The sequence below is a fragment of the Lottia gigantea genome, assembly GCF_000327385.1.
Source record: "Lottia gigantea unplaced genomic scaffold LOTGIsca_97, whole genome shotgun sequence".
NCBI classification, from domain to species: Eukaryota; Metazoa; Mollusca; class Gastropoda; family Lottiidae; genus Lottia; species Lottia gigantea.
Window position 1 is genome coordinate 588,133 of NW_008711143.1, and position 14,428 is coordinate 602,560.

The 14,428-nt window shown below is 35.6% G+C and overlaps 2 protein-coding genes across 2 annotated transcripts; both read right to left on the reverse strand.

Annotated features, from left to right (window-relative positions):
- Nucleotides 1–3,431: 3,431 nt before the first annotated feature.
- Nucleotides 3,432–6,849, reverse strand: LOTGIDRAFT_237161 (hypothetical protein). Its single transcript, XM_009068999.1, has 3 exons — nucleotides 6,741–6,849; nucleotides 4,787–5,009; nucleotides 3,432–4,671 (listed from the first exon to the last, which is right to left on the reverse strand). Exons 1-3 carry the CDS (start codon nucleotides 6,741–6,743, stop codon nucleotides 3,545–3,547), a joined length of 1,353 nt encoding a protein of 450 aa, XP_009067247.1. The 5' UTR covers nucleotides 6,744–6,849; the 3' UTR covers nucleotides 3,432–3,544.
- Nucleotides 6,850–7,552: 703 nt separating this feature from the next.
- Nucleotides 7,553–12,287, reverse strand: LOTGIDRAFT_223539 (hypothetical protein). Its single transcript, XM_009069000.1, has 3 exons — nucleotides 12,195–12,287; nucleotides 9,109–9,331; nucleotides 7,553–8,969 (listed from the first exon to the last, which is right to left on the reverse strand). Exons 1-3 carry the CDS (start codon nucleotides 12,195–12,197, stop codon nucleotides 7,837–7,839), a joined length of 1,359 nt encoding a protein of 452 aa, XP_009067248.1. The 5' UTR covers nucleotides 12,198–12,287; the 3' UTR covers nucleotides 7,553–7,836.
- Nucleotides 12,288–14,428: the final 2,141 nt, after the last annotated feature.

Sequence of the window (14,428 nt, forward strand, 5' to 3'; positions counted from 1 at the left end):
AAAACCTTAGCAAATCCAATAGTCTGGTCAATTTTGAGTTGCTCTACGGACAGGAAATGGAAATGCTGCAAATAAAGTTATATGTGACTTAATACCTTAAAACAGACAAGAAAGCCCTCTTCCAATCCCGTTAATATAATACTATCAACTCATCTGTAAGTGGCAATGAACTTTAAGAAGGTTTTATGATCGACATAATAGCGTATATTAAATGTAGAATCTTATAATAAGCGTTGTATTGGCAATAAAGGCACTAAGTAATCTATAAAAACATTCCAATCATCATTGACGACATCGCTTAATCGTTTAGAAAATAGGTTAACATTTTTCAGACGTCTTATTTCCCGTCCAATTCACTTTTTACGACAACATCTAACCTCTCTGGGGAAATCTTACACTTTATTTCAAATATATCTACAGCCTAGTGAATTAAATAAATTAGTCTAAGACCTTATTGAAATAAACGTCTATGAAACATTTCCATCTCATCAAACGTTGAAGACTGTTAAAATTATTGGTTATCATGAATTGTGTCAAAATCCTATTTAAGAGACCACAAGGTTTACTAACTTATAGGACTTTTTATCAAATTTTATTAAGGTTTTTGTTGCCCTGAATCCATTGATAAGTGTTTTACCAACTAACTGAAAATAAAACGATCATATGATTGCAGACAATTTTAATTGCACTTAGTATTCATTTACGATTCAATTTTTAGATGTGTTGATTTAAAGATTGTTAATTGCTTTAAAGTAGGTGTGAACTGTCTGATGATGTCAATGCAAAGCTCGATTTGATCTATAGCATATCTTGTATGATTTGTCACTGCCGTCAAGGTTCAGTTTTAAGAGATTTTAACGTATTTAAGCCAATTAACACTAGCCAATATCAGATAAGTCTCTCTATTTACAAACGCTACGACATTTTTTTGTCATTTCGAAACGCCAAATATTCTCTGCATTTAGTTATAAGCGTTTATATTGGGAACCATTGGTATAGATATTAGCATGTCTTGTCTTTCAAGAAATTCAAGCATAAATGCATATATGCAAAAGAACTAACTTTGAAACCTCTGAAAGGCAGCTTTCAACCATATGGGAATTGCTCACGAATCAAGAAGTTAAGGCCACAGATCGATGGCCTTTGTATATATGAAACAAATATCAGCAAATGTGATTATTAAATTTAAAGATTGTTTGGCAACAACTGAACCTCCCTTAATACTATAATACGTAGCCGATGACTGCGATGTCGTTAAAGGGGAAGATGCGCCATTGTTTGGAGCAATTATACTTAAGTCTAAGAAACGGAATTTTTTTAGCTTAGCCAACCAGTGTTCACAGTTTACCATCGAAATTTGAGCCTTCAAATCCACGTGGGTCCAGAATTGCATTTGAATATTAAAATGACGACTCGATATAGAACAGACATATATAGAAATAGTCAGTAAAATTTCTAGTTTGAAGTATTTTTAAAGTAATTATGCGATTTTCGTACATTTCTAGTACTTCTTAAGTCTATTTACATATTTAAGGCTAAAATCAACCACTCAAAATACCACAACTGTCCAAAGCATCTGCCCTCCAGAAGACAAAATAAAAATGTTCGCCAAGAAAATACTCCAGAGAGTACAATCATCTTCCAGATAAGCAGGGATATTTGTAATTAGATAGAAATGTCGTGAAGCGTTCCACTCAGTCCCAGGCAGCTTTATGTGCACATCAAACTATTATCTCTCAGACTTTTGTGACTGATCCGTTCCACTAAAGGATATTATTATAAGATAGTCGTTGCGTAAAACCACAGATAACTTGGACCCAACAAGTTATAGTTGACTTGTGTAAGTCACGATCTGATCAATTGACAAGACAGATAATACATTAAGTCATGAATAATAAGATGATAACAGGGTCAGTAAGTTACTAGTAATTTTAGTGACAAGAGGATTTATTATTGTCTGATTGCTGAATAATATCGTCTATAGCTCGCAGGATCGGTGCAGGAAGTCCATTGCTCCAATATTCAAGAATTACGCTGAAAACATTATCCAGCTCTCTTCATTCACCAAGCAAAGTGTAACAACACTCCAACCATTCATTTACTTTTGGGATAAGCCACATAATGAGTTGCCTACTTTATATATTACTGCTTTTCACTAGTTTGATGGTTTTTAATACTACACCACTTTGAATTCACACGAATTAAAGATCTGTGATTCTATCCAGTAGATAAGGTTTCTTCAAAAGATATTTTGTTCGTGGATTTTACGTTGATCAGTTAGACAAGAGTTGCTTCCCTTCTAATATCAAGTTATCCACTATATAGGTAATGTAATAGTCACATTTAAATATTTCTCTGACCACTTACTATTAAATGAAATGTGGGCTAATGAGGTCGTGCAACGCCATGAAGGGTGCAATGAGGAAAATTTTGCCAGGATAGTGGCATTAGCCTGCTCTTCTTCGATTTCCAACTGTCGAGAGACCTTTAACGTGTAAACTGTAGCACACGGGGCCTCGGTTTATTGTCCCATCCGAACGACTAGACGCCTTTTCCATGTCAGTCCTTCTTACCTGCTTCACTGACAAGGGGAAACCGGGTTGAAAAATCCGAAGGTATTATCTTGACCTATGCCGGGATTGAACCCCGGACCGTCAGATTAGTGAGCAGGTGTCTAACTCACTGAGCCAATACGGCCCCGGACCACTCTCTAAACACCATCTATAAACAGTTTGTCATCGTAGATAGCATCAACAGAAGGAATGTAATTAAATACCAATTGGTATTGAAGAACTGAGCATTCCAGCGATGCGAAAGACTGACAACGGCGATCAGCAGGTCGAGAAGACGGAAGGTTGTAACAGTATTTGGAAGTCAAGTGCTCTTGGATCATGATGGTGACAAGTTCTTAAAAAGTTTTTGCAGCATAGGTACCAATGGCGGCGCCATGTTCAATGGTAGAGGGGCGTATGTGGCCTCATAGAAAATTGGTTTTCATCCCCAATTATACCACCCACTTTACCACTTTAATTTCAACAAATTTAAAAATATTATTTGTGGACGTTTGTTCTAGAAAATATGTGTTAGAATGCACCAAATCAATTCATTTTTTCGAAAATTGCTTCGACAGTGTTGTCACCCCACCCCCCCCCCCCAAAATTATGGCGGTCTGTTACCTATTTGACTCCCAGTCTCGGGTAGAGTTGATATATATGGTATATGCGCTACCTCGACAGTTCGACATTCATTAATCACAAGATCTGCAGATAAGAAAAGAATCATGCTTCTATATGTTGATTATTTGCTTTTGCCAAAAGGATATATCTTCAGGAAAATGAAGATAATTAATTGCTTTTATTTTCAAAAGAGAGAATAATACTTTAAAATAATAGAGTGATTTTTGGTTATGGGATCAATTCAGAAAAGATGTTCTTTTGAACTTATTCCACAAGTATGGATCGTATTTATTTCACAATTGTTTTAATTAGAAACATTAAAAGAGAAAATAATATAAACGGATGCCCCACATGGTTTTCAAGTATTACTAATACTCGTCCCCAGCATCTTCTTCTTCCTCTAGATCTTCTTGACCAACTTCTTCATAATCTTTCTCGAGAGCAGCCAAATCTTCTCTGGCTTCAGAAAATTCACCTTCTTCCATACCTTCACCTACATACCAATGAACGAAAGCTCTCTTGGCGTACATAAGATCAAATTTATGATCAAGACGAGCCCAGGCTTCGGCAATAGCAGTGGTGTTGCTCAACATACAAACAGCACGAGTAACTTTAGCTAAATCACCTCCTGGTACAACAGTTGGTGGTTGGTAATTGATACCGACCTTGAAACCAGTTGGACACCAGTCGACGAATTGGATGGTTCTCTTGGTCTTGATTGACGCAATTGCAGCATTGACATCCTTGGGTACAACATCACCTCGGTACAACATACAGCAAGCCATATATTTACCATGTCGTGGGTCACATTTGACCAACTGATTAGCTGGTTCAAAGCATGCATTGGTGATATCCATTACAGTCATGGTTTCGTGGTAAGCCTTTTCAGCAGAGATAACTGGGGCATAGGTAGCCAATGGGAAATGGATACGTGGGTAAGGTACTAAGTTGGTCTGGAATTCGGTAAGATCGACGTTCAATGCACCATCAAACCGGAGGGAGGCAGTGATGGAACTGACGATTTGACCGATAAGTCGGTTCAAGTTGGTGTAACTGGGACGAGATATATCTAAACATCTTTGGCAGATATCGTAAATGGCCTCGTTATCAACCATGAAGGCGCAGTCGGAATGTTCCAGGGTGGTATGAGTGGTGAGAATAGAATTGTAGGGTTCCACCACTGCAGTAGACACTCGAGGAGCCGGGTAAACAGCAAATTCCAGTTTGGATTTCTTTCCATAGTCGACACTCAATCTTTCCATAAGTAGAGATGTAAAACCCGACCCTGTGCCACCGCCAAATGAGTGGAAAAGTAAGAATCCCTGGAGACCTGTGCATTGATCAGCCAATTTTCGGATTCTGTCTAATACCTGATCTATCTGCTCTTTCCCAACAGTATAGTGACCTCTGGCGTAGTTGTTGGCAGCATCTTCTTTACCAGTGATAAGTTGTTCTGGGTGGAAGAGTTGTCTGTAGGTACCAGTTCGGACCTCATCTAGAACATAAAACAAAGCTTACTTAATGCACCGTCACTGTGGTATAGTGCCAATAGTAGATAAATTGTGACAGCACTAAACAGTTGCAGGTTAACATAGATAATTCAGTCATACCTACTACAGTTGGTTCCAAATCAACAAAGATGGCTCGTGGTACGTGTTTTCCAGAACCAGTTTCACTGAAGAAAGTGTTGAAGGAATCATCTCCACCTCCAATAGTTTTATCAGAAGGCATCTGACCATCAGGTTGGATACCATGTTCTAAACAGTACAATTCCCAACAGGCATTGCCCATCTGGACACCGGCTTGACCAACATGGATAGAGATACACTCACGCTGGAATTAAAAAAAATATTATGAATACAGTGTAATAATTCACATAATTGCATTTATAAAAACTCGGTAAATGTACTTGAGTCGTATACTATGTGATATTGAAGGATTTCTGATTAAATAAACTATTTTGTGTTACCAATAACATACCAAAAAGAACCGGATAGGTGTATCAGAGTGATGCACTATGAGAAATTGACTGATACTAATTACATTTCCAGTCCGGTGGAAAATTTAAAAACAACGTTTTGTCACAGATTATTTGGAATTTCAAACTGGACAATGAGTTTACCCATATAAAGCACATCTACGATCCCTTTAAGTCAAAATACTGTCAATTAATATATAATCGCCTGTGGCCAAACGATTGATATCAATCAAATATATCAACTTAAGTAGGCCTATTCATATATTGTCAGTTTTATAACGGGATGAGGCCGGGAATGTGCTCATGACCTTATCCTTTTATTAGATGTGTTAACGTTATATTTGGGAAAAACTGTCATCTGGGATGAACATTTCAAATGAATGGCTAAGTTTAATGACATCTATTAGTCTATGCTTTCGCATCCCTTGTAAGACTTTTCCGAGCAAATAAACAAGATTAATGAAGCAAATATCCTTGACCTTTTGTCATTCGATCGCCCAGTTCTACACAAATATTTTAGTTTCACTGAGATGAATCTTGTGTGATAATGATGAAAATCATTCGTGTGTATCATGAAACTTGGTGACACAAAAACAAGCTTGTATATACAATGATGTATGTATATAACTTGCCAAAATTACTGACCTTTTTACTATACATGTAGTATGTTATGTACTAAAACAATACTGAAAGTGGGACGAGGTACTGCGCATTATTAAACTTTTTGTCGTGCCGGTGTTATTTATACAGATGTTTATACATTTTTCATATCACAAACTTATCTTAAATTTGTAAAATATTTAGAGGAGTTTGTCAGCCTCAGAGGCTTAAAGTCAGAAACTCCCACTGTAGATTTTTTTGTCGCCATTTTATCTGTTTGGTTTTTCTTGATTCTAACTAGAGGTAATCCACTAGAGATATTAACATTAAATAAGAATTGTTTCCTGGTACAAAGTATTAATATGATAACATAGTGTAACGAATTTTACCGAATTCTTGATGAAACATATGGAAGGATATGACAATGTGATATTTCACATGGTATATAGTATATAGCCGGACCTAAACCGACATCAATATAGTTCAGTGTTTCCTGTTGATCTAGTTAGTATTCTATTGCCTACTAGTCTACTGTACCCTTGTAGCATTATGCTCTACTGATGCAAATGGATGCCATTGCTTACGAAGGTTGTCCCGAAGTAACCCAGCCGTTGAATTATCAATATAATATATTCGACTTTTAATCCTTAAAATACCTTATCTGATGAATTTAAATAACACTATAATTTAGATTACGATTCCAGATTGGCACAAATTAACATATTCTTCATCTCTTGCCAACAAATTACTAAATGTTTTTGTCTTGTCTTAGGAACCGCAGTAATTGCCAAAATGTCGAATGTGGAGGTAGACGTTCATTCTAAGAATTTTTTCGCATTATCACTTTTCAGTCAAAAGTTGCAAAATATTTTATCAACATGTCTATCAATCTAGAAACATGACCTAAAATCACCAAACATCCAAATCACCACTACATCCACTAATTGCAATATTTTGTCCCTTAAAGTATTGAAAATTTTACTTACCATTCTTGCAACTAATTATGAGCAGCAGACGAAAAAATAAAAGAAAGGCAAACTATAGCTTGTAACCTCACACAGACGTCAAGGTGTCTCGTGAGTTTCTGATGAAAATTCACTGACACTCTCGACGATAAATTAAAGTATATAAACCAGTTTACATGTCACGTGACAGTCATAAACTACGTTTCAGTGGGTTGCTTTTCAGTCCACATTATATATGAAATTATTCTATTTCCACTTAAGATTGCTTCACTTAATCAATTCCATTTTATTACGTTCTATAGTATAGAATATTTTGTTCAGATTGACTCGATATAATAGATCGTAGTCTTCATCAAAGGATTCAATGCCTGGAACTATGTAGCATTTAAATGCGGTCATATATTTCAGAGTTATGTCCCCTTACTTATCGGACTCGGAACTTCTCCTTGCGTGTGTGATGAAAGTTTATTATTCAAATTACTTACTTCTCACTTACTGCTGTAAAGGAACAATGTTTATAAGGAACAAGTATTCTACTGTCTATATATTTACGTTATTTGGACTGTACTGCGAAAGACCGCTTCGCAAATGCTGCAATTTGTTCTACTATTTTACCTACCAAAGGGTGGTTCATTGCTGCTTTATTGGTTGGCATGGTTAGTAGGTTTACCTTTTAAGTACATGACAGACATGGCCTACATTCCCCAGTAAGACATTCCCTATTCCCAACCGAGTGATAAGCTTAAGTATATTGTTGCATAAACCCCAAAGTTTAAGATCAAACAAAGAGATCATATCTGGACCCAAAATGACACATGAAATAAAGATAAATATGACTATGGTTGAAGTTTATATGATAAGTGTTGACAGTGAAGACAAGCTTAAGAATACAGAGAAACGAAAATCAAGTTAAGCATACAATGATGTGACACTTGTTTATACGTTTACAAAAAAAAATTCAACCGGTTTCTAAAAATCTTAAGTTATGCATGGTGAGAAAAATCTGACCAAAACCCAAATAAGTCGATAAACTAAGATTTCCAAAAACCCGCCCAATGGAAGCTTTAAACTGAATAACAGCTGTACATTGATTACGATATTGAACATTTCTTAATATCTAATATTCATCTCCTTCTCCTTCTTCACCTTCTTCATCATTACCGTCAATTCCAACTTCCTCATAATCTTTCTCGAGAGCAGCTAAATCTTCTCTAGCTTCAGAGAATTCCCCTTCTTCCATACCTTCACCAACATACCAATGGACGAAAGCTCTCTTGGCGTACATAAGATCAAATTTATGATCAAGACGAGCCCAAGCTTCAGCAATAGCTGTGGTGTTGCTCAACATACAAACGGCTCTCTGTACTTTGGCTAAATCACCTCCTGGTACAACAGTTGGTGGTTGGTAATTGATACCGACCTTGAAACCAGTTGGACACCAGTCGACAAATTGGATGGTTCTCTTGGTCTTGATTGTTGCAATTGCAGCATTAACATCCTTGGGGACAACATCACCTCGGTACAACATACAACAAGCCATGTATTTACCATGACGGGGATCACATTTGACCATCTGGTTGGCTGGTTCAAAACAAGCATTGGTGATTTCCATGACAGAAAGCTGTTCATGATAAGCTTTCTCGGCAGAAATAACAGGGGCATAGGTAGCCAATGGGAAATGGATACGTGGGTAAGGTACCAAGTTAGTCTGGAACTCGGTGAGATCGACGTTCAAAGCACCATCAAATCGAAGAGAAGCAGTGATGGAGCTGACGATTTGACCAATAAGTCGGTTCAAGTTGGTGTAGGTTGGTCTTTCAATGTCCAGATTTCTTCGGCAGATATCGTAGATGGCCTCATTATCAACCATGAAGGCACAGTCGGAATGTTCCAGAGTGGTATGGGTGGTGAGGATAGAGTTGTAGGGTTCTACCACTGCAGTTGAAATCTGTGGAGCTGGGTATACAGCAAACTCGAGTTTGGATTTTTTGCCATAGTCGACACTCAATCTTTCCATAAGGAGAGATGAGAAACCAGATCCAGTTCCACCACCGAAGGAGTGGAAGAGGAGAAATCCCTGAAGACCAGTACATTGATCAGCCAGCTTCCTAATTCTGTCAAGGACCAAGTCGATCAATTCCTTTCCAACGGTGTAGTGACCTCTGGCGTAATTGTTGGCAGCATCTTCTTTACCAGTAATAAGTTGTTCTGGGTGGAAGAGTTGTCTGTAGGTACCAGTTCGGACCTCATCTGTAACAAGATTTAAAAAAGTCATGAATTTGATAGTTGATAACTAATTCATGTATAACATAGATTGAACAAATTGCTCGATACTAGGCAGAGGTCCAGTCGAAAGTACAAATAGGCGTATTTCATACAATTTACCTACCTACAACAGTTGGTTCCAAATCAACAAAGACAGCTCTTGGTACATGTTTACCAGCACCAGTTTCACTGAAGAAAGTGTTGAAGGAATCATCTCCACCTCCAATAGTTTTATCTGAAGGCATCTGACCATCAGGTTGGATACCATGTTCTAAACAGTACAACTCCCAACAGGCATTGCCCATCTGGACACCAGCTTGACCAACATGGATAGAAATACACTCACGCTGAAAATAGAAAGGAGAACGATAAGTACCATCGGGATTTATTCTTGCACTTGGATCTGAAATGAACTATTTATTACCTCATTTCGTCAAAGTTGAAAGATGTAATGTTCGACACATATTAATCAGTATATTGGAAAGTCGGAATAAAGTATGCGTCAGAAAACAATATCAGTCTATGTTTTACGACTGTAAAATGACCAGCAGGATGAGTCATGGAGAGAAAATATGATACTAAATAACTGAGTGAACCAACACAAGTTAATTATGGATGGCTGTACCAGCTTGATATTAATATTAATATACAAGTATAAATATACTATAGCCAAGCGATTCAACCATTGATTATGAAAGTGTCACATTTCACTTGTTTGGATTCTGTAACAAAAACTAAAAAGTCTCTATCTTATTTCAGTCAAATTCGTTTGACTATCTTAGTATGGATGCTACATGAATGTGTATAGGTCTTTCCTCGCTTTTATTCCGTTGTTGTTGATGATTTAAGAAACACTATTGGACCATCAGTCATATTTTCTGTGATAAGCCGTTATTGATTTTAGATAATACAATACATGTTATTCAGTGCTGTCTCAGCTGTCTATGGTGTATATTGACATTGTTAATACAATAATATTGAGTATAAAATTTGCCAGATGTGATAACGATAAGACGATATATAAATAATACCGGCTTAATCAGAATCAATATTCAATCGATACTCTTCTGTATGAGTAATAACCTTAGATTGAAAATTACTCAACAAATTTATTGAAAACATGCCTTTCTTTTAAGAGCTTAATCATTCGTCGGCAAAATCTATGTTTGTCAACTCGATCAGTCGTGAATGATGTTCAAAGCAGTTGTAGTAGAGTATCCAGTTATCTACAAGATAAAAAAAAGAGTATCCAGATAGAAAAGTCTTACAGACTGACAAAACTACAAAACCGAATTAACATTCCCTGCGGCTTTATTATGGTTCAATGGAAAATAAAAACTGGCCCAACCCGTCTTTAATGGCTCATTGTTGAAAACATGGTGAACTGTCCAGATAATTTGATTTTAAATAAAGGTATATATATTTTATTTCTATCAGATATTCTTACTGCAGCTTTGAATAATCCCCAAAAAGACTCATAGACTTGTCTATCATGGTTATGATACTTATCATATCTAAATATTGCTCTTGATTTACATATGTATTTTTTTTTCTTATGAATGAGTGTTAAATTATCTTCAATTCATATTCTCATTTTGAACATACAACTATATCGCAGTAACTAATTAATTTCATAATAACTACACCCTAACCGAAGGCAATTCAATCTATCATTCAATATCGAGTTCAGACGTTTATACATGACATAAAGTATAACACAGTCATCAAACATTGCTGCTGATTTTATTCACCTAATTATAAAACTGTTAAAATATGCTTGCACATGTGTATCTAATTTTCTTTTAAATTTTGTGTGCAGAAAGTATTAGCTTTTTAACTGTTCAACGATCATTTTAATGACTACAAAAATTTGTATTTCGTCAGACATTTGTTTTAGAATTTCAAAAATGTATCGGTAATATCCGAGTAATTCTCGTTGTGAATGTGCCATGTTATTAAGTTCTTTAAAGAAATATTTTTCTAGTTATCTGATTAACACCGGATGTCTGATAAAAATAAATTAGAAATGAACCTTACCGGAGCTCTTGGCATCAGTTTCAGAACCACATATAAAAGATTTGGCGGAAAATCGAAGAAATTTGGCAGTCCCTGTTTGGTATTTACAGAGGGACTGAAGCTTATTTTGTAGCCATAAAATAAAGTAGAACATGGAATTTGGTACATGGGTCATCGTTAATGGTTGAAGATAATTTGTTTAGTTCACCTTCCAAGGAGGTCACAGAACAGCTTGACATTCTTTAAAAAATTCCAAACCAAATATTCCCTATAAAAGCTTTAAACTGATTTATGGCCACTATGGCCACATATACGACCTATTTTTGTATTAAAAATTTATCTTTTAAACCCAATGTTTTAAGTTCAGGACGCCCCCGCACACAATTTTAAACGGTTATACAGTTAACCTCGACATTCATATGAATAGAAGTAGGACGCGACTATCAAATACCAAATAAAGAGCCATAGAGGGCTTGAGACTTATTCAGTACCATTAGTCACATATATTATGATCATTCCGGCATAAAAGTAGAACACGCGGCTATCGAAATGGCAGTTTGAATCGATATTCTGGTCTGACCTTTCCATCTAATAGAAGACCAGATTCTATACACTTTATAACTAGTGGAATTAGTCACGCCACTGTATAAAATATGTATGGAATTTGTTATATGAACAATGCGATTGTGGTATCATGTTTGTATGTTATCATCATGTTCATGTATTATAAGGTCGCTAAATAATGATAATTACCATCTACTCCACCCTTTTCTCATTTCAATTTGAGGCTTAGAACAAAATACGACTGATCTCATTTTTACATGGTTTAAATCGCATTCTTGTATTTCGATTTAGTTTGCATTGCTGTTTAACATTATTCGAATAATGCGATAATATCATCATTATTTGAATCATAATTTACAATATTTAATGCCAAACATACTCTAAATGTTAATATAAAAAACTGTAGGTAAATGAATTTACACTCCTTTCCTCTCGGTCATTTATAAAATATGTCGGGTGTGACAAAGACGGTGACAAGAGCGCCAAAAATTCCCTATTCAAACAAAGACGAGACTGTGGTTTAAATCTTTCTCCATTCTCTCTTCCCGTTGTTTCTTATCGCCATTTAGAACCACCTGTGTCTTAATTAAAATTTTGAAATATTTAAAGAGAAAACAAACAAACACTCACCATTTTGAATGATGTGTTTTAAAAACAGGCAACTAGCGAAAATGACAGATGAAAAAAGAATTCGGCGACCTCGATACGACTGATGATGCGTCGTTTGAGCTGTGCTGAAGTCCAGTGGAGTAATGAGGTCAAAAGCTGGAGTTTTGTTGTCGCGAGATGTGAATAACTTTGTAACCATAGCAACTGTAACGCCATTGGTTGAAATAATTGATGAGAAGAATAAGTTGGGATTTTAATAGATGACGTCATGGTAAATAATTCTAGATTCAAAAATTGCTGAAGGCATGTGAATAACTTGTGGTTTAGAATTAGTAAACCTATTCTAATCATATGAATTAAAAATCATTTCTTTGTTTCTAAGAAGATTTGTATCTGTTATATGGGCTATACTTTTGAACGACTGTGCTGTACACCCCAGTATTAGTTCGAAATTTCAAATTTGCAGACTTTTAAGAAACCGGCCTGATGATTAACAGATGACGTCCGACTGAATTTGGAATTATATAATCTGTGGTATTTTGGCATCAAATAGAGCTTCATGCTTTACGTTTGAACTGAAATTAATAGCCCTCTGAATGTGATGATTGTTAGGTGATTCGTTGCCCTGGTTTAAAATCCCTAGGAAATGGAACCGCTTTCTGATCTCTATTGTCACAAATTAAATGACATAAGCAAAGTAATACTGAATAAATAACCAATTCAGACTGTACATAACGTATGGTATATTGCCAATTATTGATTTTCTTATCTTCTATATTAGATTGTATCCATAGATAGTATGTATGACTAATGAATAATGAAAATAGGAATTCAGCATTCATTGGTCGCTTGAGATAAAGTTATTTCCATTATTTAGAGGCTGTTGGTCGTTAAAAGTTGCTTGAAATTGACAGATGGGGAGCTGATTTGAGTCCTGAATATATGTAAATATCTTCAGAAGAACTTTGTACTTTTCCTATTTCTATAGATGTATTTCTCTATACGATGGTATAAGATTTGAACGACATATAGAAGCGAGGAGCACATATAACAAAAACACAAGACAATATTATGGAATATAACACACTTCTTTAATAAGGTTATTGGTCTGGTCACACATCTGATGATGACACGTGTATATTGTGTTGAAACGTTATGTGCCCAACCTTATTAAAGAAGTGTGTTATATTCCATAATATTGTCTTGTGTTTTTGTTATATATATGATGGTATCTGTTTTAACTTTCAAACGCAGATAATTGTGGACACACGTGGATTTGAAGGCTAAAATTTCGATAGTGAGTTGTGGGCACGATTACTGATTGGCTTAGTAAGTAAAAATTCTCTGCCTAAGTCTGAGACTAAGGTACGATTGGTAAGAAAAAACGCAACTGTAAGAATTCTGGTTGGTTATTGTGTACTTGTATTAAATAAACCAAATAAAAAATCATAAGCTCTGCAATGCGATGTTCACTATCCAATTCGCAGATGTTTCACAAAGGCAGATATGCCCTGTCCTGCAAGCGACACGCGTTACAGTGAAGCTTTAAATTTTTAATTAATCAATAATATAGCTTTACATCTTTAAACTATGACGGTATAATGTTTTGACTCCACGTTGACTTCTGACTAATAATAGCCTATATCTGAATCATTCTATACAGGTCAATATTTATTCCGATAAATAGTTTTAAAAACATAGTAGGACTATGAAACAAAGTGAAATCAGAAAAAAACATACATATATAATTATTCAAATAGTATTATGTAAGTCGACAAACAGACAAAAACCCGATGTAGACATGAAATAATCAGGTTATCATCGATCATACTAGACGGAAATGATTCTCCATCATTTCATCCCGATTTCCAAGGTCACTTACATTTTAAACCCAAAATTCAATTCTATATAATATGGTATCATAAATAATCACCATCAATAACAACCCAACTTGCTTTATCATGTACCGGTATTATATTTTTCCGTATAACCGTCATATTCTTAGTGTGTCATTAAAACTATCGGAATTATTAAGTATTTGTATATTTTATGATATATAAAAGCCCGAAAATGATTCCGTCACTGTTTTATTTTTACTATTCAGTAAGGCAAATGTTGATCAATGAGTGAAACACGCTCTAAACGTCCATGGATTGATCTAGAAAGTTGGATCATCAATTCGCTCGATATTTGAGTCATAATGACCTCATGCTTTGAAACCGCCACGTATTCATTAAAAATCTGTATGGAGTTCC